Source organism: Xyrauchen texanus, chromosome 11, assembly GCF_025860055.1.
Source record: "Xyrauchen texanus isolate HMW12.3.18 chromosome 11, RBS_HiC_50CHRs, whole genome shotgun sequence".
NCBI lineage: Eukaryota > Metazoa > Chordata > Actinopteri > Cypriniformes > Catostomidae > Xyrauchen > Xyrauchen texanus.
The window spans coordinates 5,712,964-5,737,018 of NC_068286.1; the positions used below are offsets into that span (position 1 = coordinate 5,712,964).

The 24,055-nt window shown below is 39.1% G+C and overlaps 2 protein-coding genes across 2 annotated transcripts; one reads left to right on the plus strand and one right to left on the minus strand.

Annotated features, from left to right (window-relative positions):
• Window positions 1-245: 245 nt before the first annotated feature.
• ltv1 (LTV1 ribosome biogenesis factor) lies at window positions 246-11,073 on the plus strand. Its single transcript, XM_052137906.1, is given in 12 exon segments — window positions 246-398; window positions 812-943; window positions 3,160-3,348; window positions 3,786-3,873; window positions 4,722-4,848; window positions 5,124-5,334; window positions 7,320-7,447; window positions 7,526-7,683; window positions 8,779-8,831; window positions 9,063-9,114; window positions 9,117-9,262; window positions 10,937-11,073. Coding segments are annotated over 12 exon segments (1,401 nt in total). The 5' UTR covers window positions 246-395; the 3' UTR covers window positions 11,051-11,073.
• Window positions 11,074-13,097: 2,024 nt separating this feature from the next.
• Window positions 13,098-23,734, minus strand: ifngr1 (interferon gamma receptor 1). The gene is made up of 7 exons (XM_052137912.1): window positions 23,313-23,734; window positions 15,836-15,965; window positions 15,577-15,755; window positions 15,324-15,474; window positions 15,036-15,196; window positions 14,814-14,944; window positions 13,098-13,483 (listed from the first exon to the last, which is right to left on the minus strand). Exons 1-7 carry the CDS (start codon window positions 23,368-23,370, stop codon window positions 13,112-13,114), a joined length of 1,182 nt encoding a protein of 393 aa, XP_051993872.1. The 5' UTR covers window positions 23,371-23,734; the 3' UTR covers window positions 13,098-13,111.
• Window positions 23,735-24,055: the final 321 nt, after the last annotated feature.

Here is a 24,055-nt window from a genome sequence, read left to right on the forward strand (position 1 = left end):
TCCCCGCCTTAGTAGACTAAACCAAAAGTGAATCAGGGATGTCTCCACACAACTACAAACCAAAGTTGTTCCTTGCAGTGTCTCCTTGTTCCGTTCCGTCAATGAGTCTTTACAAATTAGACCAATATGTTTAGTTACGTTTTAAATGTTATAACCCATGCTGTTTACGTCTGCTCTCGAAGGCGAAACTACCCCAATGTTTGTGCCCCCCTCACTCAGTCAGAATGGTACAGTCTCAAAAAGGCCGTTGTTGTCCACGTGTTGGTGTTTTCGCTGACAGAAGATTTCTTATGATTTCAGTCGACAGAAAATACTTTATGCAACATTGATGTTTTTGATGTGACTTCAGATTTAGAATACACAAACTCAGATTATAAATTTGCTGTCATTTAAACATGGTAAGTCATTTTACTCTGGTTTTGTCTACACGGTTAGCTGACAGGCTAGTGAATCTAGTCCCTTTAAGAATCACACGTTTTGCTGGAGTTGTTTAGAAATGTATTACATGAACGCTGACTTAAACTTAAAAAGAAAGTTTTCTGTTGCATTGACTGTTTATAGCTTCAGCAAAAAGTTATATGTATGCTGTGCTAACGAGGTGCCTTTTTATAAATGTATGTAGTGTATTTAATGTATCAGTTGAAGTTGTCCAGCTTAGTTTATAGTCCAAATAGGCATTTTGTTACACATTTAAAAGAAGAAGAAAAAAAAACATGGTCTAAAACGTATATTTTATTAATAACATGTGTCTAAATGACTGCTGTCATTGAATATGCCATATCTTGATCAGGTGTGATCTGTTTCTCTCCAGCCTCACAGAAAGAAGAAAGCTTTCATCAATAAGAAGAACTCTGTGTCCTTTCATTTGGTGCACAGAAGTCAGAAAGATCCACTTGCAGCTGATGAAACGGCACCTCAACATGTCCTCCTACCTGCCAATAAGGTAAAACAAATTGTCCTTCATGTACATATGACAGTTATTGATGTACGTGAAATTAAAGAAAAAGTTCACTGAACATTTTTTATTAATTTACGTCATTTACTCACGCTCGTGCCATCCCAGATGTGTGACCTACCTACTTCTACAGAACACAAGCGAAAATTAAAAGAAAAATATCTCAGCACTGTAGGTCCTCACAATGCAAGTGAATGGTGACCAGAACTTTGAAGATCGGAAAAGCACATAAAGGCAGAATTAAAGTGAGTGGTGGTGGCGGCGTAGTGGCTAAAACACAGGGCTGTTAATCAGATGGTTGCTGGTTCGAACCCTACAGCCACCACCATTGTGTCCTTGACCAAGGCACTTAACTCCAGGTTGCTCGGGGGGGATTGTCCCTGTAATAAGGGCTCTGTAAGTCGCTTTGGATAAAAGCGTCTGCCAAATGCATAAATGTAAATGTAAAGTAATCCATAATACTCCAGTGTTTTAATCCATGTCTTCAGAAGTGATGTGATAGGTGTGGGTGAGAAACAGATCAACATTTATGTCCTTTTTTTACTATAAATTATCACTTTCTTATTCTTGTGGTGTTGTCAATATTTATTCTTTGTGCATATCGCACCTACTGGGCAGGGAGGAGGGTTTATAATAAAAAAGGACTTGTATATTTATTCTCACCCACACCTACCATATTGCTTGCAAAGATATAGATTTAACCACTGTAGTCTTAAAGGCATGAGTAAGTAAATTACATTTTTGGGTGAACTGTTCCTTTAAATGCACAATACAGCGTTTATGTGAGTGTTTTGATAAATGGACAGTACGAAAGAAAGTTTTGAAGTGTTAAAAAAAAAGAATCTGTTATTAATTATTGACCCTCATGTCATTCCAAACCTGTTTGACTTTGTTTATCATTGGAACACTAAAGATGATGCTGAGGAGAATGTCCGCACTGCCGTTTTCCATATAATGACCATAAAATGTTTTTGGGGACCGCCAAGCTCCAAAAAGCACAAAATAGACACTATTGAAAGGAAAATAAGGAGGAAAGTAAGGAACCAATTGAAAGTGTTATTCACTGAAAATCTTCGCCTATTTCATGGCTCATCTCATTTGTGCTTGTGTGCATCCAAACATGGCTTCAATTTGGTCAAACATCATTAGTTCTGTTGTGTGTGAAAATCCCAGGAGACCAGCAGTTACAGAAATACTCGAACCAGCCCGTCTGGCATCAACAATCATGCCACGCTCCAAATCACTGAGATCACATTTTTCCCCCGTTCTGATGGTTGATATGAACATTAGGGCTGCCCCCTAATAGTCGACCAAACGTTAGTCGATGAGAAGTCTTGGCTGACCAAGTTTTGATTGGTCGTATAAAAATCATGTCAATCAGTGATTTTTATATGTTACATTAGGAATTGGTATAGAGTTTTGTTTGATGTTCAGTTTTCAGAGTTGTGACAAGATTTACTTTCTCATGTCAAATGCACTAAAGACTTTCAATAAAAAGGCATTCTTTAACCAGAATGATGTGTTTTCTACTGAAATATCAGTAATAAAATTCCCACTACTTAGTAGGTCCTCGTGGTGGCGCGGTTACCTCAATCCGGGTGGCGGAGGAAAGTCTCAGTTGCCTCTGCTTCTGAGACCGTCAATCCGCGCATCTTATCACGTGACTCATTGTGTATGACACCGTGGAGACTCGCAGCATGTGGAGGCTCATGCTACTCTCCACAATCCACACACAACTCACCACACACCCCATTGAGAGAACCACTAATCACCACCACGAGGAGGTTACCCCATGTGACGCTACCCTCCCTAGCAACCGGACCAATTTGGTTGCTTAGGAGACCTGGCTGGAGTCACTCAGCACGCCCTGGATTCAAACTCACAACTCCAGCGGTGATGGTCAACGTTAATACTCGCTGAGCTACCCAGACCCCCTAGTCAATGATTTTTAATACATGTATTATTAGCAAACTGTACATTTGGGTGTCCAGCTATACAACCCACGTTGCACAAATGCCTGTTTTCCCCATTCTATATGTACCACTTGATATGAAAACTAAATGCGAAATAGAAATAAAACTAAATTAAAAATGTAAAACTATTATAACCTTTATCCCCATCATAATATATCTCGGTATGAAAAAGAGTAGCTCACATGTTTGTCATAATGACAGTGTCACTAAAGCTCTGATGTGTTTTCGCAGGCAGATTTGGAGAAAAGGATGGTGGAACAGAGGAACTTTGGAGTGTTTTTCGATGATGACTATGATTACCTGCAGCACCTGAGAGAGGTGGAACCCCCCACAGAGCTGGTGTCCGCCCCTTGTGTCCGCAGAGACGCTCAATCAAAGACCGCAGAGCAGGAGACAGAGGAAGAGGACATCAGCGTTCCTGTAAGGCCGGACAACAGCTCCTCCCTCCAGACATCCGAGTGTAGTCTGCACATTTGTTTTAAATTTTAATCTGATCTAGAGCCACACACACACACACACACACACACACGGAGTAAAATTTGCTCGCTAACCTTAGTGATAACTGATTTGTGATAGTATCATTCTTTTGAGATGTTCTTTACGATGAATCAATCAAACCAGTTCACAAATTGGTCTGAATTTTTAAAACCTTATCCTGGAAATTCAGCCTTTAAAAACTGTCAGAGTGCTCAAAAATAACCACAGAACTCTATTAAAGCAGTCAGGGAGTGTGACATGCAGACAGTGTCATGGTCCGATTGTGTCCCCTGTAGATCTTATGATGAGCATCATTAGACTTGTATTTGCAATCCAGATAAGGTTTTATTTATGGTAAGGTCTTGTGTGTGTGTGTGCAGGTGTCCTCCATCAACCTTCCCTCGTCTGTGTTCGCATCAGAGTTTGAAGAGGAAGTTGGTTTGTTAAACAAAGCAGCTCCTATTTCAGGTGAGTCGGGCGGATCTACTGCAGCTCACATTATTCATAAATAAGAATAAAAGGATCAAGATGTGCTGCCATCCTGTGCATGTAGCTACTGTCACAAACTGGTCAAAACATGAATTTGTGGCAAAATGATTAACACACAAATTTAGTTCCAGGTGATGCACTTACAATGGAAGTGAATGGGCATGTCTGTGAACTTTTAAAATACTCACTGTTACAAAAGTATAGCTACAAGACAACAACATTACATGTGTTAAGATCATTTTAGTGTGATAAAATCACTTACTGACATTATCTTTGTGAAGTTATATCAAATATTGCAACTTTGTTGCCATGACGTCTTCATGCTGTTATCTTGTAATCAATTGTATCACATTAAAATCACATTACAATCATATTAACATGTGTAATGTTTACATCTTCAAGCCATACTTTTGGAACAGTGTATTGCAAGGTTTATTGACTGGCCTCATTCACTTACATTGTAAATGCCCCCCCCAGTAACCCAGATTACTTTTATTTTCTATTTAAACGAGGGGCCATGGGGGTCTGGGTAGCTCCGCAAGTAAAGACGCTGACTACCACACCTGGAGTTACGAGTTTGAATCCAGGGTGTGCTGAGTGACTCCAGCCAGGTCTCCTAGGCAACCAAATTGGTGCAGTTGCTAGGAAGGGTAGAGTCACATGGGGTAACCTCCTCGTGGTCGCTATAATGTGCAATACTCGCTGAGATACCCAGACTCCTCTTTTTAATTCTTAAAAAATATCGATTCAAAGCCCTAATTTTTAGCTTGCTTTTTGTTCTTTATAGAGAAATATTTCCATCGTTTGTGTTTTACTGTCTCCCTCAGGGCCGCGGCTGGATATGGACCCAGACATTGTCGCTGCTATGGATGTGGACTTTGATTTCAGTGACCCAGAGAACATGTTGGATGATGATTTTGTCATCAAGGCAAATGACATCATGGGCAATATCGGGTAAAACTGATGAAAACACAAAATAAGATCATTTGCAATAAAATCCAGATTTGCTTCAGGACGTGAGTGAGCAAAATTGAATTATACAGGAAGTGATGTAGACTGACAATGTTGAAATTAAAAGAAATTTGCATGTATTTCTCATTGTTTTGAGGATTTTCAGCTGGAGCTGGTGTTATGTAAGTCTTGATAATATAAGTGAAAAAAGTCGGGCACTGATCTGCGTAATCCCGCCCACATCAGCTGTCATAATTATTTCCTGTCTTTGACCTCAGTGATGATGATGATGATGAATGGGAGGACACAGATGAGGAAGACGATGAAGAGGATTCAACAGGCGATCTGTCATTTGATGAGGAAGGTGCCCCGCGAGAGTTCATGTTTGGGGATTGTGAGACGAAGAGTCGTTTTACGGAGTACTCGCTCACCTCCTCCGTCATGAGGAGAAACGAACAGCTCTCATTACTGGACGATCGCTTTGAGAAGGTCAGTCAGTAAGTGTGTTTACATGCACGCCAATAAGCTAATAAATGCAAGAAAAGTAAGTTTGCGTGACATTTGAAATCACAGGATTGTTCTCTGCTTTTGATGTATGTTTTACACACACTGCATAAGCCAGAAAGAACGCTGGTAAAGGTGTTTACATGCAACATGAAATTGCCAAAAGTCTTCATGTGTCATTGGGTTTTTGCTTACACTGACCATACTCCGATAAAGAGAAAACATTTCACGTTTAAGGCGTTTACATAACCACACATTTTGTCGGCTTATTAAGCATAATCGGTCTAAGATTGTGCATGTAAACACGCTCATTAGAGATGAGAACAAACGGTTAATTCCAGTTCACACCAAGCGTGAAATTTTGTCTCATAATGTTGTCTTTAAAGCTACAGTGTGTGATTTCTGTGCCACTAGTGTCACCAAACAAAATTGTAATAATAATGAAAAAAAAAAAAAATTATTTCCATTGTATTTTTTCCACGTTTTCAGTTTTATTTTCTCTGAATTCCAGGATTTAAAGTTAATTACATATCATTAAAACAAACTGTCTTGGTCACTCGGCGAGTATTGATGCTGACTATCACACCTGGAGTTACGAGTTTGAATCCAGGGCGTGCTGAGTGACTCCAGCCAGGTCTCCTAAGCAACTAAATTGGGCCGGTTGCTAGGGAGGGTAGAGTCACATGAGGTAACCTCCTCGTGGTGGTGATTAGTGGTTCTCGCTCTCAATGGGGCGTGTGGTGAGTTGTGTGTGGATCGTGGAGAGTAGCATGAGCCTCCACATGCTGTGAGTCTCCGCAGTGTCATGCACAACGAGTCACGTGATCATATTGACGGTCTCCGAAGCGGAGGCAGCTGAGACTCATCCTCCACCACCCGGATTGAGGTAACCGCGCCACCTCGAGGACCTACTAATTGGTGGGAATTGGGCATGCCAAATAAAAAAAAAAACTGTCTAATCAAATGAATGCATAGAATTGTAATCAAATGACAAGTTACTTTTCAACATACCATTGTAGTATTTTTATCAAATGAAGACCTTCTATACTGATCCTCACCGCACAATCCAAAACCCCAAAATGTTATTTTTTGTTTTTTTGTCAAATAAATTGCTGCACAGTAGAGCATAACCGCATTAATGAAAGCAGCGATGAAACTCTTGCTGTTGAGATATTGCTTTAATATAATGTAATTATTGTTGATATATTATCATCATTATTTTTACTACTACATTGAATATTGCATTCATCTATATAGAAGTAATTTATTTGTTGCATTTTTTCAATTTAACATGTCTAGTTGTTGGAGCTTTTATTTTGACGTTTAGGTGGAAATTCAGATTTCTTTGGCAACGTCACACATCCGGTAATGTAGCTCGCTACATGGCATGATGTGCTTGCTAAACAGCAATAGGCATTGATTTAATTATAAAGATATATAATCTCCATGTTCACAGTGAATAAAGTGTTTTGCTCTGTCATTAACGCACACACAGAGCGCATGTGACGTTAATGATGCGGTTGGTATGTAAGGAGCAGCTTCTCAAATTCACTTAGTGTTTAAGCGTTTAGCTCAAGCATACCATACATTAGTTTGAATATTAATCTGCGATAGGAATAAGTATTTCAGCGTTGCAGCTACTTTTAAATAAATGAATCCCTGTTGATCCCTTCAAGAATTTGCTTTGCACATTTTTTCATTGCAATGCAAATTTCCTAATGTGGCAAAAAAAATCGCTGACTGTTATGACGTGATGTTTAATTTAGCAATAAATCAAGTTTTGCTGTAACATGGGCTACATGTGTATTCGGAATATGACTTTTGTTTAGTAATGTGTAGTACGCCGGCAAAAATGTGTGCCACATGTAGGATCAATCATTTTGAGGCTCTTGGTGTTCATATGTTTAAAATAATGTGCAATAGTATTTTTCATCAGTATTCTGTTTCTTGCACTGTTTGCTGTTGAATAGTTTTACGAGCAGTTTGACGATGATGAGATCGGAGCGCTGGATAACGCTGAGCTGGAGGGATACATCGAACCGGACAGCCAGCGACTGGAAGATGTCATCAAAGATTACTTCATACAGAAAGAGAAAGAGTGAGTGTGTGTTTATGAGCGAGACTCACATATGTGTGTGTGTACGTGCTCACTCAATGAGTGTATGTGTTTGTGTAGATGTCAGAAGCCAGATCAGTTGGGTCCTGCACAGCTGCCTTCTGTGAGAGAGGAGGAGGAGGAGGAGGAGGATGACGACGACGACGAAGAGCAGGTGGAAATGGAGACACTGGTGATAGAGCCGCCTGTAGAGCGCTGGGACTGTGAAACTATCATCAGTGAGTCTCGACGTATATGCTTATTTATTGTGTTTCATGAGAATAAAACAACAATGTTGTTTTGTGAAATTCCAGCTCAACTTGATTCATTGAAGTATTTGATTCAGTGAGTTGCTGATTCAAAGTGAATCATCTGATTCATTTAAGTGACTCATTTGACAGAATTTTCCCGCTATTCTATATAGAGTAACTGGAAACTAGTTTATTGAACAAATAAGTAATTTTTCTTGTTAAGGTTTTTGAAACTTGATTCTTTCTGTGGTGATTCACTCAAAAATAAGAATGATCTCCTCATTTACTCACACTCATCCCAGATGTGTGACTACTTTTTTTAATTTTTTCTGCAGAAGACAAATAGTTTTTAGAAGAATATTTCAGCTCTGTAGGTCCATACAATGCAAATGAATGGTGACCTGAACTTTGAAGCTCCAAAAATCACATGAAGGCAGCCTAAAAGTACTCCTTAAAACTCCCGTGGTTTAATCCATGTCTTCTGAAGCGATCCAAATGTTTTTGGGTTAGAAACAGACCAAAATGTAAAATTTTTACAAATCTTGACATCAGCAGTCTCCCTGGCGATTTCAAGCTCTAATTTACTTCCTAGCATCATCTAGCATTTTATGCATGCGTCAGGACCTTGAAAGTGTAATCCGGCTTGAAATCGTAATCGCCAAGGAGACATGATTACTTCAGAAGACATGGATTAAACCACTGGAGTCTTGTGGATTACTTTTATGCTGCCTTTATGTGCTTTTTGGAGCTTCAAAGTTGTATTGATCAAAAGAGCTGAGATATTTTTTTTATCTTAATTTGTGTTCAGCAGAAGAAAGACATTCACATCTGGGATGCCATGAGTGAATAAACGTTGAGAATTTTCATTTTTGGGTGCACTGTCCCTTTAAGAAAAATATATATTTTGAGACCATACTTTCAATGTTGTTTTGTGTAGATTAACATAGATTTAAACTCTTTATAAAAGTACATAGACTTTTAAAATCCCTTTAATGCATCAACAAACCCAGAGTGCTCTTTATGTTTTAATGAGATTATGAGTATCTGGAGTGATTTATCATGTTTGTACTTTCTCCCACACAGGCACTTACTCCAACCTGTACAATCACCCCAAAATGATCCAGGAGCCTCCAAATGTAAAGACCTTTTGTCCCAAAACCTCTGATTCTGCCCAGTATATTTATGGTCTGTGAGAGAGATATGACTGTCAGTATTTTAGTTCAAGAGAAAGCATGTGTGTTCATTGGGATCATCTCCATCATCTTTGGGATGCACAGAGAGTTTCTAATTCAAATCCAAAGTTTGCATGTAACCATCAATCAAATGCATTAAAGGTGGCTCATAACAGAAGGTGTGTGTGTTTGTAGCCCAAACAGATCCAAGTGTCCAATAAGACTGGGATTCCTCTGGACGTTCTGCCTAAAAAGGCCTGACGGCCAAACAGGTGGAGAGAATGGAGCGGATCAACGACTCTGACTTGCCCAGAGCCTCAACACAGCCCCGCTTACGGGAGGAGAGCACAGAGGAGAGGAGAGCCAGGAAACAAGCCATCAAGACGGAGAGGAAGGTACGTACAGCTAGAGTTTGAATGCCACACTAAAATAAATCTTGCTACTTCTGAAACATACAGCGTGACCAGTGTAGCTCAATACTCAAGACATATTACTCCTAATAATTCAGTTCTTTTGAACCTACAGGGGAAACATGCAGCCGCCAGTGTTGTCCGATTTCTTAACTAGGGATGCACCGATTTTATCTCTCACTCAGTTTGAGTGAACTCTTATCTCTCAGAGTTTGTTTTTTTGCATAATCCGTTTAAAATATCGTTACGTTTATTGTGTGGAATTAATTGAGTACACTTTAATATGAGAAGAAACACAAACCTCTAACTACACATTATTTCAATATAAGCGTATAGATTATTAAGAAACACTTTATTATCTCGTATACTGGATAATGTAGCAGCAACAATAACAGTAATTCCAGTCATCAAGTCTTCAGTAGAAAATAAACCAGTGTTTTATTTGTGCATTTTTCTTTTCCTCAAATATTTGAAATTGCATCTGGACTTAAAAGGATTCATATTTCTGGTGCCGTTCTAAATGCACGTTATAAGTGAACCGAACTATTGAGCATCTACATTTGAGATGAGTAGTGCTCGTGTGAAGGCTAAAAATAGCCGCGAGTGCATCACCAGCTTGTCAACTGAGCAGCAGCGTTCACTAACATGCTGGTGTTGCACATACTATATACTTATTAAAAAGCCTTTCATGATTCACAGCTATCGCACGTCTTCAGGTGGCTTTTTGTGGTTTGACAGTAACACACAGAATCAGATTTGGACTGATACCCAATCCGTCTAAAAGTTTCAGTATCGGAGCCGATACCGATCCAGGTATCGGATTGGTGCATCCCTATTCTTAACGAACGACTCCTGAGTCTTTTTGTATTTTTTTTATATCTACAGCACAAAACATACAGTGCGACAAGTATAGTGCAGTTCTGACTCTTGTTGGTACTTTTGAATCTACAGTGTCATCAGTGCAGTACGATTCTCGAACGAATGACTCTTATTTACTGGTTCTTTTGGATTTACAGCAAACGGATCATTAAAGTTGCACTGACTTGCTTAATGAGCACTGTTCATGTTGCTGTTTGGACTTTGCTGTTTGGACTTATTGCCTACTGAAACAGGAAGTAGGGGTGGGACATGAACGACTCGTCCCATGTTTAAAAATAGCCAATAGGCTTTAGTTTGCAGCCCCACACACACACACCTCTTTCCACAAAGTTTTGAGAACCGAATGATAATCTGTCAACATTACTACATAACCAGCCCACAAACGCACACAGCGGTCTTTGTTTACGAAGAGGCGGGAGCAATGTGCCAAAGAAAATATATAAATAAACTCCAGCCACTTTTCCAACACATACGCGAATACTCCTATACTCCTTCAAAGTGTAACTGGCTATTTCCTCTATATGATATTAATCTAATATAGTATCACATATCTACATGTGCTTATAAGCCAATCAGAAAGTGTGAACAGAGTGCTGTTATTTGTACATTACCTTCTGTCAGATGGCATCATTATTTGAACATCAGTTAAAAGTAGATTATTGTTTCCAACACCCTGATGCTTGTATGCATTAGCCAGAACATCTCTCGGATGTTTTGTAAGTTCACTCTGTTGAAACTGAATTTTAACATGGTTTTTTTTTTAAACCTGTGATCGTGCAGGAGAGAAGAACAGAGAAGAAAGCAAACAAACTGGCGTTCCAGCAGGAGAAACAGATGCAAGAGAAACAGATGGTTGGTTTAAGAGCAAACGTTCAAGGTCTGAAGCTCTCATAAGACCTTAAAGACCATCAAGAGACTGTTCTGAATTTCGGAAGAGAGTCCAGGATCTCACTGAGGAGTCATTCTTTGACACAGACATTATGTGCAAGTGTACTGATGATGTCATGACATCATTCAGGTACCACTGATGAAAGTCGGACCCAACTTACTTGGATGTTTCTTTTACACACTGACAACACACTGTTTAAGAACAACCTGCAAGGACCTTTTATTATAAGATTAACTCTTGCATGGGTCCTTCACAATGAACAGAATATTACAAAGTAATTTTCTTAATGAAGTTTGGCTGTTTATCCATATAGGGGTGAATATATTTGCTGCTTTGGAATATATTTGCTGCAAATGTGATCTTTAAAATGTAAATTAAACCTCTATCCATTTCGAACATGTTTCTTAATGTGCAACCAATTTTTACATATGAAAAACTACAAGTATTTTAGCATAGAATCCCAATGTCATTTTTAATAAACAATTTACACTGGACAGAAATCCCTTTCACCACTTGTACTCAACCAATCTAACAACAGAAACTATGATTGTACCGTATCAGCTGTCTATAAGCTAAACGAATCTTGATTATTGAACGCAAAATGCATCATGTTGTTTACCTGAAATGTTCCTTCTACCTTACGATATTCTCTGATGATGATCCACGTCAGAACTTCCATGCTTTGTTAGTCAAAATTAAATGTAAAAAAAAAAAAAAAACTTTTGGAAAGCTCTGACATCTCTCTCTGTCGTTTTGACTTCTAAAAATAACCAAAATAGCTGCAGCTTTAACAATTAAACCAAAGTAGTTAATTAGCAACTAAGTCTTTCTAGCATGTCAGTCCACTGTCGGCCATCTTTGGAACACTCTTGGAAGAGAGCATGAATATTTCCAGTCACGCCTGTGCAGCTGTTATCTATTTGAATTGGGGGGGGGGGGCACAGAAACTCAAAAACACGATCAAAGAACATCTCTCAAATCGGCAATAAAATCTTATATTGGAATCATAAATTGTGCTTTACCTCATATTACGCTAAAACACGCAATTTTTCCGGCTTGTGTAGCTAATGCACGTGTGTGTGTGTTAGCGAGTTGATTGACAGGTGATTTCTGTATCTTAAACGGGATTGGCTCTTTTACCTGTAAGGTGGGACATCCTTCTGGTGACCATTGGGCGCTAGAGCTTCTTAGTTGGGCGTTCCAATGTATGTTCTCCCATTCAATTAAATAGAAGTGGCCCGTCTCTTATAGCAACCTCTACACACACTATTGGGTATGCAATTTAATTTGACCTAGTGTGACGTCTCATCTTACATTTTTCTAAGAGGTATTTTGGGAAAGTAATTTAGTTAAGTTTTATTTTTCTGGGCCCAATTTGGTTGACTTGCTTGAGTTAAGTCAGTTTTCGGTCATCTCGTAATAGAGTGCAACAGTCGGGTTCCAGAAGTAATTTCCTCCAAAGGCAATTCGCTTTAACGATAACATTTTGCAATAGAATTTATAGGTGAATTCATGTAGCTATTAAGTATTTTCCAAGACAAATTTTGCCATAGAAACACATAATTTGAGAAAATAAATAAATTAACAGCTCAGAATTAAACCTTTCAACTAATCGTGTAATTACGGCAGTTCTGCCGAAAAGTGAACGCAGCACACATCCAATGGCTTGATTCACATGACCTGAGAAGCACCATTAAAAGATGTTGTAAAACTTGTCTTACAATGCCTTATGACATCATTCTGGCCAACAAGATACATAAAAACCTGCTCAAACATGATGGAAAAGAAATGCTTAATTCCAAAAAACGAGTGTAGAGATGACATGCTTAAATCATTGTTCCTTTGTGTTGTGAACGGAAGTATTTGGGAAATTCCATTTCATGAATTCATGTGGAGACCTGTCCATGTACTGACAACGGTCACATCAGGCTGCTGGCCCCAGGCCAGTGAAGTTCCCAGCAAAACGACATCCCAGAAATGGGTACTGGGGGGTGTTATCGTGTTTTTAGGTGCTTTTCCTTTTCTTGTAGGCCCCTGAAAGCAGTCTATTGCAGCGCCAAGGTGCTTTAGTAGATTCCGTAAACTTCTACCATATCGTCAGGACTCATTTCTTGTTTCGTGACATGTGGACAGTCATACCCTGCCGATAGGTCACTGGTGGACCCCATTCTTGACTCAGTTTTGACAAGGTCATTAAATCCACTGGAATAGTCATCTTCCAGCTCATTGCCTCGCACATTCTTGCAGTTGTGGTCGGAGCTGCCGGAAGTGTTGTGCCAATCTGAGGACTGGTCCTGATTGCAGATCTCTATTAATGATGATGCATTTTCTATAGGGTCCCCGATGCATATTAGCGGTACAATCTGAAGGTCTCTGACCACATACTCCTCCTCCAGTTTCGAAGGTTTGCACAGGTCTGTTTGTGTTGGTGGGAAAACCTGACAAATCAGAAGAGAAACAACTTACAATAACCCATCCCAGTAATGCCACAGACAAACAATTCTACAATTCTGTTCTGACAAAAAAAGATCAGTGCTTATGAAGCTTCATTCTTTGAGCGCTTGCCTCAAAAAGATTTGACACTTAAGTTACTTCATATTTCTGAATGGCAGTGCACAAGATGAGGAAAACCATAAAAACAAGTGGCATCTGCATGCAAATGCTGTAAGAGCTTTTCTCAGAACTAGCATCACTTTTCTGAGCTTTTAATAAACTGATGTCAAGGTGATTTTTAGTGGATGTGTGAAGTTGGTTCCCATCAAGTTGCAACAATCACTCTGGAAGTCGTCACGATGTTTCCGAGCGTTCCAGTGCTCGAAGATCCGCCATATTATGCCGACTCGCTGAAAAGAGGCATGTCCCAGTAGACAATGTGCATCAGCTCTAGCAGGTTTACCCCTGTGGCGCAACTGGATGTCCGGAACTGGGTTTGGATTCCCGCTTTGAAACCAGGAAGTAATCGTGGCCGCATAATCAGTGACGAACTCCATTCGGAGATTGCATTTTTTTAGGTTTAGGTCGGGGAGGATCAGTTTACAAAATAAGCATTCCTCACTCCTTCACATCCTGTACTGCTAAAAAAAAAACATGCCTGACTACTCTCTTCTGGTGCCCCCCTGTGGACATTACACATGCCCATACGCCCAACAACACTTACCAATTTTTAGCTAAAGAAAACTCAACCCTCTGTTTCCGATTTTTACACATTTACCATCAACATGTTCCTCTGCAATTTGACAACCACCTAGACTTGTGCCCCCATGCCAGCAACATTGTATTGGCAAGATTGAGCAACCTTTGTATTTATCCACGTAAATATAAATATGGTGGTTAATTGTTGTCCATATTTCGGTCATTTGATTAAAAGTGCACTCAGAACTTTTTTTGTTTGTCGGGCTTCCACTGACACCTAGTGGCCTGGATGCAGCATCATCCAAACGCAATCGTTTTCAGATACTGATGTAAATATTCACAATTCAGTCAGCCATGATTGCTTTAATCAATGAGTGAAAGTGTCAAATAACTGGGTGGTTACTGAGATTAAACGAGTAGCGTTCGGCTGGTCATGTGATCCTAACATGGCTGCCCCCACAAGGGGACCCCCTCTATGTAGATTGAAACAACGTTTATAAGGTTACAGATATGACGAGTCCTCATGATTTTATACAAATATTTAAAATTACAATTAATTTCTATTGGGGAAAAAGAAAATGCAATGAGTAAAAAATGACTGCATGCACCTTTAAAGACAATGAGAATGTGTCTTACCAAGAACTTGCGAAGAGCAGATTCGGCTTTCATGTTCAATTTCTTGATTAATTCATTTGCTAGCAGCAATAATAAACCAGCTATAAACAACAGCATTAAAACAGCTCCCAGCACTGAAAACAGGACCTTATCTTAAGGAAGAAAAGGAAAGAAAAAACAGAATTACATCAAGCTTCTTTAAAACCTCTAGAGCAGACAGCTGTTGGTGCAAAGTATATTTACAGCTTTTAATGTCTCCTTCGTAACACTTGGAGGTGGGCCTGAGCTCTCTCTGTCCGATCAGTCCCGTGAGATTGATGCAGTATTTCTTCCTCTCCTCGGCAAATTCAATGGAAGTCTCACATATTTTAAGCTCCAATCCACAGCTGAATGTATTTTCCTCTCTGTAGAGATAATAAATCTGTATATGAGACTCGTGCATTGTCTACAGAAGACACGTTCCTGGGTTTCCTGGTGATGTCATGTGAAGTCAGATTTACCATTAGCTAGCTTCTAGATGGAAAACTGAGCTTTACCTCTTCGGTTTTAACATCATATTGAAGACTGTCGGTGACATTGTGCAGAGCCGGTGAGTTTTTGTAGAGTTGCAGAGGATTGCTGAACTGAAGGTGAAGTTTTCCGTCTTTGGGAGACAGTTTAACCTCAGGGAAGTCCAACTGACCTGAGCATACAGGAATAGCTCAGGTTAGCTTAAACAGAAGGGGTTGGGTATGACAGGATACATTTACTTCAAAAATAAAGAAAGAACAAAATGTAGACTTACACGTAATTTTGCTTGTTGCATATTTATTGAAGCTGAATCTTTCTGATTTCGCTTCCTTAGACTTGTTTATTCCTGAGATGGCCGTCACAGTGACAAAGTATCTATTGAACTCCGGGTTCCACAGCATACTGGATATGTTTAAAGAGTGCTTCCTGGTAATGTGGGATTCAACCCTCATCCTGGACAGATTAATACATACAAATTAATAAACTTGGTTGGTGTAAACAATGGAAGATTTTTTAATCTGAGGATTAATTACCAGATGTCTGGCTTGATGACCACCTGGAAGAGGACACCGTTGCTGAGATGAGGATATTGCCAGTGTACTTCAACTCCATAGTTGTCACACCGGATAGACACATTGGTGGGAGGAGGAAGGGAGCTTTGAGCTAAACGAGTGCGACAGACAGATTAAATAAAAGTTAAGAATTACAGTTTGATTAATAATTCTCACCTGCATTTCCAGAACCAGGAGAGAAATGTTATGGGTTCAATACAAGCTAAGCTAAACCATAGCATTTGTAGCATAGAGTTGATTGCCAATAAAAAATTTTGACTGGTCCCTTGTTTATATATATATATATATATAACAAAAAGTGGTTACAGTAAGGCACTTCAAATATTTTTAAATAAATGAGGGAAATTGCCAAAAACTGCAGATTTCATACAAAGGTGTCACTACAGTTTTCAAAGATAAAGCAAAACTGTCTCTAACAAGGACAGAAAGAGATGTGGAAGACCAGATGTGCAACTAAACAAGAGGATAAGTACATCAGAGTCTCTAGTTTGAGAAATAGACGCCTCACATGTCCTCCGCTGACAGCTTCATTGAATTCTACCCGCTCAACACCAGTTTCATGTACAACAGTAAAGAGAAGACTCAGGAGGACTTATGCGAACAATTGCAAAGAAAAAGACACTTTTGAAACAGAAAAACAAAAAGAAAAGATTCGAGTGGGCAAAGAAACACAGACATTGGACAACAGATAATTGGAAAAGAGTGTTACGGATCTGAACCCCATTGAGCTTTTGTGGGATCAGTTAGACTGTGAGGTGCGTGAGAAGTGCCCGACAAGACAGACACATCTATGGCAAGTGCTACAGGAAGTGTGGGGTGAAAGTTCAAGTGCTACAGGAAGTGTGGGGTGAAAGATCAAGTGCTACAGGAAGTGTGGGGTGAAAGGTCACCAGAGTATCTGGACAAACTGACCGCTAGAATAACAAGGATCTGCAAAGCTGTCATTGCTGCACATGGAGGATTATTTGATGAGAACTCGCTGTAGTAGTTTAAGTAAAAACAAATTTAATAGCAATTTTTCACGACAATATCCTTACTATACATTGTGATTTGGGGAATAAAAGTTGCAATTTCTTTCCATAAGAGCAAAATCTACATTATTCCAAACTTTTGGCCACCTGTGTGTATGTATATATAGAGTATTATGTAAAATTATATCGAGATCACAAGGCAGGTCACTTGAGAATTTAGGCCCTGGTATAAATATATTTCAGGCCTTAAGAGTCTCTCTCTCTCTCTCTCTCTCTCTCTCATATATCAGGCAGTATATCAACTGCTAGTTCTATGGTCCACACACTCAAACTTGCAGCACATTATCAGATGTCATCTTATATATCACGCACATTATTCCGTTATTACTCATGCTGGTGACAAAGAAAGTCCTTTGGGTGGACCAGTTTTTCCAGTTTTGTTTGTTAACCAATTACCATCACAACTGTGCCATTAAAACTTTGTAGACATGGTAAGTAAATGTGAGAGCTATACAAATATACATCCACCCTTTACGGTCATCAATTACACTTTTGAGAAATTCCATTGAAAAAATGACGCAATGTTTCTCAGAAAGTTTTAAAGGGATATTTCACCCAAAAATGACTATATACTTTCATCATTCAATCTTCATTTTAGCATTAATTATTGCTTTAACGTTAGTTTCACAAGAAGGGCCAAGTACAAACCACACACTGAGCAACTTTAACTTCCTTAAATCTGTGCCAACATCTGAGAGCTCTCAAGTTGCAATCGCAACAGTGGCCACTTCTTCAGCTGTCTTGGTTCCAGAAGTATTTTCTCCATAGGCATTTAAAAGAAATTCGTCAGTAATGAGTTTTAAGCCATAAACCAAAGCAACCAGCTCTGAGGTGAGTCACAGCATTCCAACTTTGATTCAAAGTGAAAAGCATGTGTTCAAAAAAACATACGACAATAGAAGGATTGGCGACTCATCCCGAGAAGCATTACTAATCTAATCAGATACAACAATACAATATAAAACTATTGAGTGCAACGGTTCCGACTATTCATTTCTTCCATTGGGATTTCATAAACTCAAACAATGAACCAAACCAACCAGCCCCAATGTGAATCTACGAAGACTAAAATGTTTAAATGACATTACGAATGGCAAAATTTTATAAAACAAAACTTGCTTTAAAGTTGCGGCTGCTTTTGCAACTATTCCAATTTCCATCTTAACACTGACTTCTCTGATTGGTGGATCTTGCTTGAGGGTTGTGGGTTGTGTAGTGCTTCACTGGAAAGTTGAATGATTTCTTCAATGAAGTGAAAGCACACAGACTTATGACTTCAACAGAAGCATATACCATCATTTAACGCATTCAGAAATCATGGTGTTTCTTGAAAGGTTTATATGTTATCGCTAAAAATCAGTTTTCCATTGAGAAAATGCACATGTATAAAGTAGTCAGCTTTACATTATTATAATCTAAATTATGTACAGTATAACACCAAAGATAAAAACAAAAGACCAACAATGATCTTACAGGACACACTATCAGTACCAGCCACTGTGCAAAATGGCTTTTTGTGAAAAGATATGCAAATACACCCATGCAAAGCAGAAATACACCAATAAGCCACAACATTAAAAACACCAGCTTAATATTGCATAGGTCCCCCTCGTTGATCCAGCACATCCCATAGATGCTCAATTGGATTGAGATCTGGGGAATTTGGAGGCCAAGACAACACCTTGAACTCTTTGTCATGTTCCTCAAACAGTTCCTGAACCATTTTTGCAGTGTGGCAGGGCACATTATCCTGCTGAAAGAGGGCACTGCCATCAGGGAATACCATTGCCATGAAGGGGTGTACGTGGTCTTCAACGATCTTTAGGAAGGTGGTACGTGTCAAAGCAACGTCCACATGAATGCCAGGACTGGAGGTTTCCCAGAAGAACATTGCCCAGAGCATCACACTGCCTCCGCCGGCCTGCCTTCTTCCCATAGTGCATCCTGCTGCCATCTCTTCCCCAGGTAAACAACACACATGCACCCGGCCGTCCACATGATCTAAAAGAAAACGTGATTCATCAGACCAGGCCACCTGCTTCCATTGCTCCATAGCTGCTAACGTGCCCATTATATGCGCTTTCGGCAGTGGACAGGGGTCAGCATGGGCACTCTGACTGGTCTGCAGCTCCACAGTCCCGTACACAGCAAGCTGTGATGCTCTGTGTGTTCTGACACCTTTCTATCATGTATTAGTGCAACAGAAGCTCTTCTGTGAGATCGGACCAGACCGGCTAGCCTTCGCTCCCCACATGCATCAATGAGCCTTGGGCGACCATGACCTGACGGCGGTTCACCAGTTGTCCTTCCTTGGACCACTTTTGGTAGGTACTAACCACTGCATACTGGGAACACCCCACAAGACCTGCTGTTTTGGAGATGCTCTGACCCAGTCATCTAGGCATCACAATTACACCCTTGTCAAAGTCACTCAGATCCTCACGCTTTCCCATTTTTCCTGATTCCAACACATGAAATTCAAGAACTGACAGTTCACTTGCTGCCTAATATATCCCACCCCTTGACAGCTGCCATTGTAACAATATAATCAGTGTTATTCACTTCAGCTGTCAGTGGTTTTAACGTTGTGGCTGATCAGTGTAATGTGTGTATATGACGAGGAGGGCGTGGCAGAGCCGTGATGATGCATGGCCGGCGCTGAATCAGCTGATTAGCGGGAGAGCGAGATAAAGGGGAGCAGGAGACGCCAATTCGAGAGAGAGAGAGAGAGAGAGAGAGAGAGAGAGAGAGATGCATGTGGCCGCTTTGCATGTGTGTCTGTGTCCCGCCTCCTCCTTGCCCGGCCTTTAACTGTTACAGTCTATAGCATGTATAATATTTGTTTGGAATGTTGAAATTAACTAAAATGTGTATTTATTCAGTGAAGACATATTGTTCACCTGCTGGTTGCATTTTAGAGATAAGTTAAAGCAAGTTTTGAACCGGCGACCTGTTGCAACAGAGCCAAGCGCACTACCCCAAGTCTATTGGTCTATACGTGGCATTAAAGAACTATTATAAAGTTTACTCCACACCATCCTCTTTTATCACATATAATAACAACAAAATAAAGCACATTTACATTCCAATATGCTTATGAGCGGGGTTTTAATTAAACCATTTAGTCTACCACTACCAGCTAGTCGGGTCAATTAAAACACGGGTTAATGCCGTAAATTAAATGCATTGTTGTTTTTACAGTTAGGGCTAACAAATCAAATTAAGAATGTTTACAATACATTTTGATTTCGATTTTCAGGAAGATTGCACGATTAAACAATATCTATGAAGCAACTGTTTCCATTTATTAAAAAAGGCTTATTCTTGCATTTTCTTCTATATACAAATGGTACATTCATGAGCTAACTACGTTAACGGAGTTAAAACTTCAATGATGCCTTTAATGGGTTAGTTCAACCCTTTACTGAAAATTAAAATTATCCCATAATTTACTGGCTTCTGGATACGTCCGCACGTTCACAAGAGAGTCAAGTTCTGGCGTATCGTAAGCTCCAGTGAGAAGAGACGAACGCGGAAGCGCAGAGGACAGAGGAAACCAGAGAACATGCGGACGGCCGTTAGCGGAAGCCAGTGATTATAGTTTATACTTTTATACATATCGCTTCACTTCAGAAGGCTTTTATCAACCCCTGGAGCCGTATGGATGACTTTTTTGATGGATGGATGTGCTTTTTTGGGATTCAAAATCTAAGGTACCATTCACTCCAATTATAAAGCTTGGAAGAGCAGGATATATTTTAATATATCTCAGATTGAGTTTGGCTGAAAGAAGAAAGTCATATACACCTAGGATTGCTTGAGGGTGAGTAAATTATGGGATAATTTAAATTTTTGGGTGAACTAACCTTTTGATTTTGCATCGTTAGATCTCCTTCTACACAATTCAAATAATAATAATAATAACATTGTTAATCTTTATAACTCTCACTTTCTTCACACTTAACTATGGTGCAAATCGTGTCTCTTTTGTGATGCTGTGAACGAGTTACACATGTGGCTTGTGTGTTTTTATCACAGCGGGGGTCGACACGTTAGAAAGGATCATTCTGGTTGACAACCTACTGTAGACAAAGTTTTTGCATTGTTTCCACACACAATTTCTGCCATGTTTTTAGTATTTCTGTAATGATTTTCAATCATTTAAGCATACGCCTTCAGATCAAAAGATTTTTAAGATCATGAGAAACATTTCAGGCAAGTGACACCAAACTTTTGGCTGGTAGAGCGCATAACGAATAAAACGGTAAAAAGTATGCAGACACCCACTTTGAATGAACGAGTGTCTTTTTTCAACTACACCCCTAATAACAGGTGCATAAAATCCATGTGGTCTCCCTAGACAAACAGACTCACTTTGTGGAGTCCTTTTCTGTTCAGCCATGACAATAAAGGCTTTTGAATGCCCTGTAATCAAAGCTTCTGCCAAATGAACAAACGTAAATACCAACACCCAGTAATGATATCTGAAAGCTGTTAGGTCATATGTACTGTGATAAGAGTGTTCCAGCTAATTCAGCTGTATTATGCTTGAACTTCACTCCGCTTTATGGGTTTGTTAAAGTGCATTGCATGTACTGAGATTTTTAGAGAAACAGTGATGCTGAAACTATGAAGAGACAGGATGTGTAAAATGTTAAAACATGTTTGAAAGGTCTGCCGGTTAGGGGAGGGCTTTATCTGTCTGTCTTTGTCTTTCCATGGCGAGTTTTGACAAGTGATTCCAGCATTCGGGTTGAAACTGTAAGCACAATAAAAACTGGCACCCGTTCCAAACATTAGAAACACACAACCCACGTAAAAGTGATCATGGTAAAACTATGCTGTTAAAGGAGCAATGACCTTTGTAACAACAGTTACATTTACAGAAATTTACATTTCTATTTCAAGTATTTCCACATCAATTAGGTAAGACCGGGGCTTTTTGTCACATGGGAAGTTGTCAGAAGGGCTATATCACAGTATCTAAATTATAGACTATTTGTCTATATTAACTATGCTGGGATACATTCAAGGGCAAGGGTCAACTATAAAATGAAGATTTTACACAGCTCAAAGGTCAGGACTAAAGTAGTTTTTATAGTAGAGCCGCGTCAGGTCACGAAAGGAGGACGAAACAATATTTTGTAATCTTTACACTTTTTTTTTTTTAACTGTTTTATGGCTTATAATCATTTTACTGTTTGCACTGGGTTGAAGATCATCTTAAAGGCTGTTTTAAAGGCAAGTTCTGACAACTTATCCCCATATAATGTAAGTGTTCATTGCTCTGTGAGCAGTTGCCCATAACTGTATTGTTTTCACCCTGAGCAATAACACTGGAACATTTTCAAAAGCATATTTATTTACTTTTTATGTATTTGTAACCAAAACATTAAGGTATACGTCCCTATTGAGCTAGCCAACCTCCCCTATGCATAAGATATATTTGTATGTGAAACAAATCAACAAGATAAGCAGTAATAGCTATTATACATACACTGGTGGCCAAACGTTTGGAATAATATAAAGATTTTGCTCTTATGGAAAGAAATTTGTACTTTTATTGACCAAAGTGGAATTTAGTCAGGACATTATTAACGTGAAAAATTACTATTACAATTTGAACACAAATGTACTTAAACTACTTCAAAGAGATCTCATCCAAAAAATCCTCCACGTGCTCCACATTTCACCCCACACTTCCTGTAGCACTTGCCATAGATGTGTCTGTCTCGTCGGGCACTTCTCACGCACCTTACAGTCTAACTGATCCCACAAACTCTCAATGGGGTTCAGATCCATAACACTCTTTTCCAATTATCTGTTGACCAATGTCTGTTTCTTTTGCCCACTGAAACCATTTCTTTTGTCAGTTTCTTTGGCAATTTCAAGCATTGTGTCGCTTTCATTCTTCAAAACAATGATTGACTGACAAGTTTCTATAGAAATGGGTTTCTGTTTGCACACTGTGGCAACCCAAAAACAAAGACAATGTTAAGTATGTATGATTTTATATGATCAAATTAGCAATTTAGCATGAATACTCGAGGTTAAGGTGTTGGAGTGATGCTGCTGGAAATGGGGCCCGTTTAGTTTTGATAAAAATTACTTTTTTCAAAAAGTGTTTTTTACATCAGTAATGTCCAGACTATATTTTGTGATCAGTTGAATGCCACTTTGGGGAATTAAAGTACCAATATCCTTCCAAAACAACAAAATCTTGTAAATTATTCCACATTTTTGGAATAATATTCATACTATAACAAAAATACAAATTTAATTCAAGAAAAATAAATAAATATATTAATAGATTATATACAAATATAATTAAATATAAAAATAAAATGACATTTAATGCAAGAAAAAAATAAATATTTAAATAAGTAAAACCGAACACTGCGTCTCACCCTCTGTTGCAGATGTGTAGATGAGGATCAAGGTAATGAGAGAGACCTGTATCCGCATTATTATTCACATAGTATAATCCCCAGTGAAGATAGAATAAATCACGTCGATATTATTGTTCTTCGAGTTTAATAAAAGTCATGTTTCCGTGGTTTCAGCGCGCAGGAGCAGCGGGAAATGACGCGCCTCAATCCTTCAGTCCCTCTGGGACAACACGACGACGACTGTTGCTGAGGGTGTTTACAGGTAACTTCAGGAACTCCATGTACGGAGATTTCAACTAGCTGAGACTTGAATCATAGTCATTTAAATTCATTAATGTCGCGAATCAAAAAGAGGTTCCTTCATGCGTCTCATTTCAAAGAGATAATCGGTAATTTCCTGTGTGACGCACATCAATTATTCAGATCCACCTCATGTTGGGTCAAATTTCGCCCTTTGGTTAAAATCGGATAGTGCCCTCTGAAGTTATATCTCTGTATTACATTATAAACAATGTGAAATTTGCTATGATAGACCTACTACTGCGTTTGAAATATTTTGGGAAAAGTGCAAACATTTCCTGAATTGAATGTTTGCGGAGTAGCTATAATTCCCTGATCTTTTACTTTAAATCCTTATTTTCTGCAGTAATCCAAAGTAAATCCAAAAAGTAGCCTATTTGAACACTTAAGTCACACTTAAAAATGTATAACTGTGATTAGCATGTATCAAAGCACATGCCATGCACCTTAAAGTGATATGC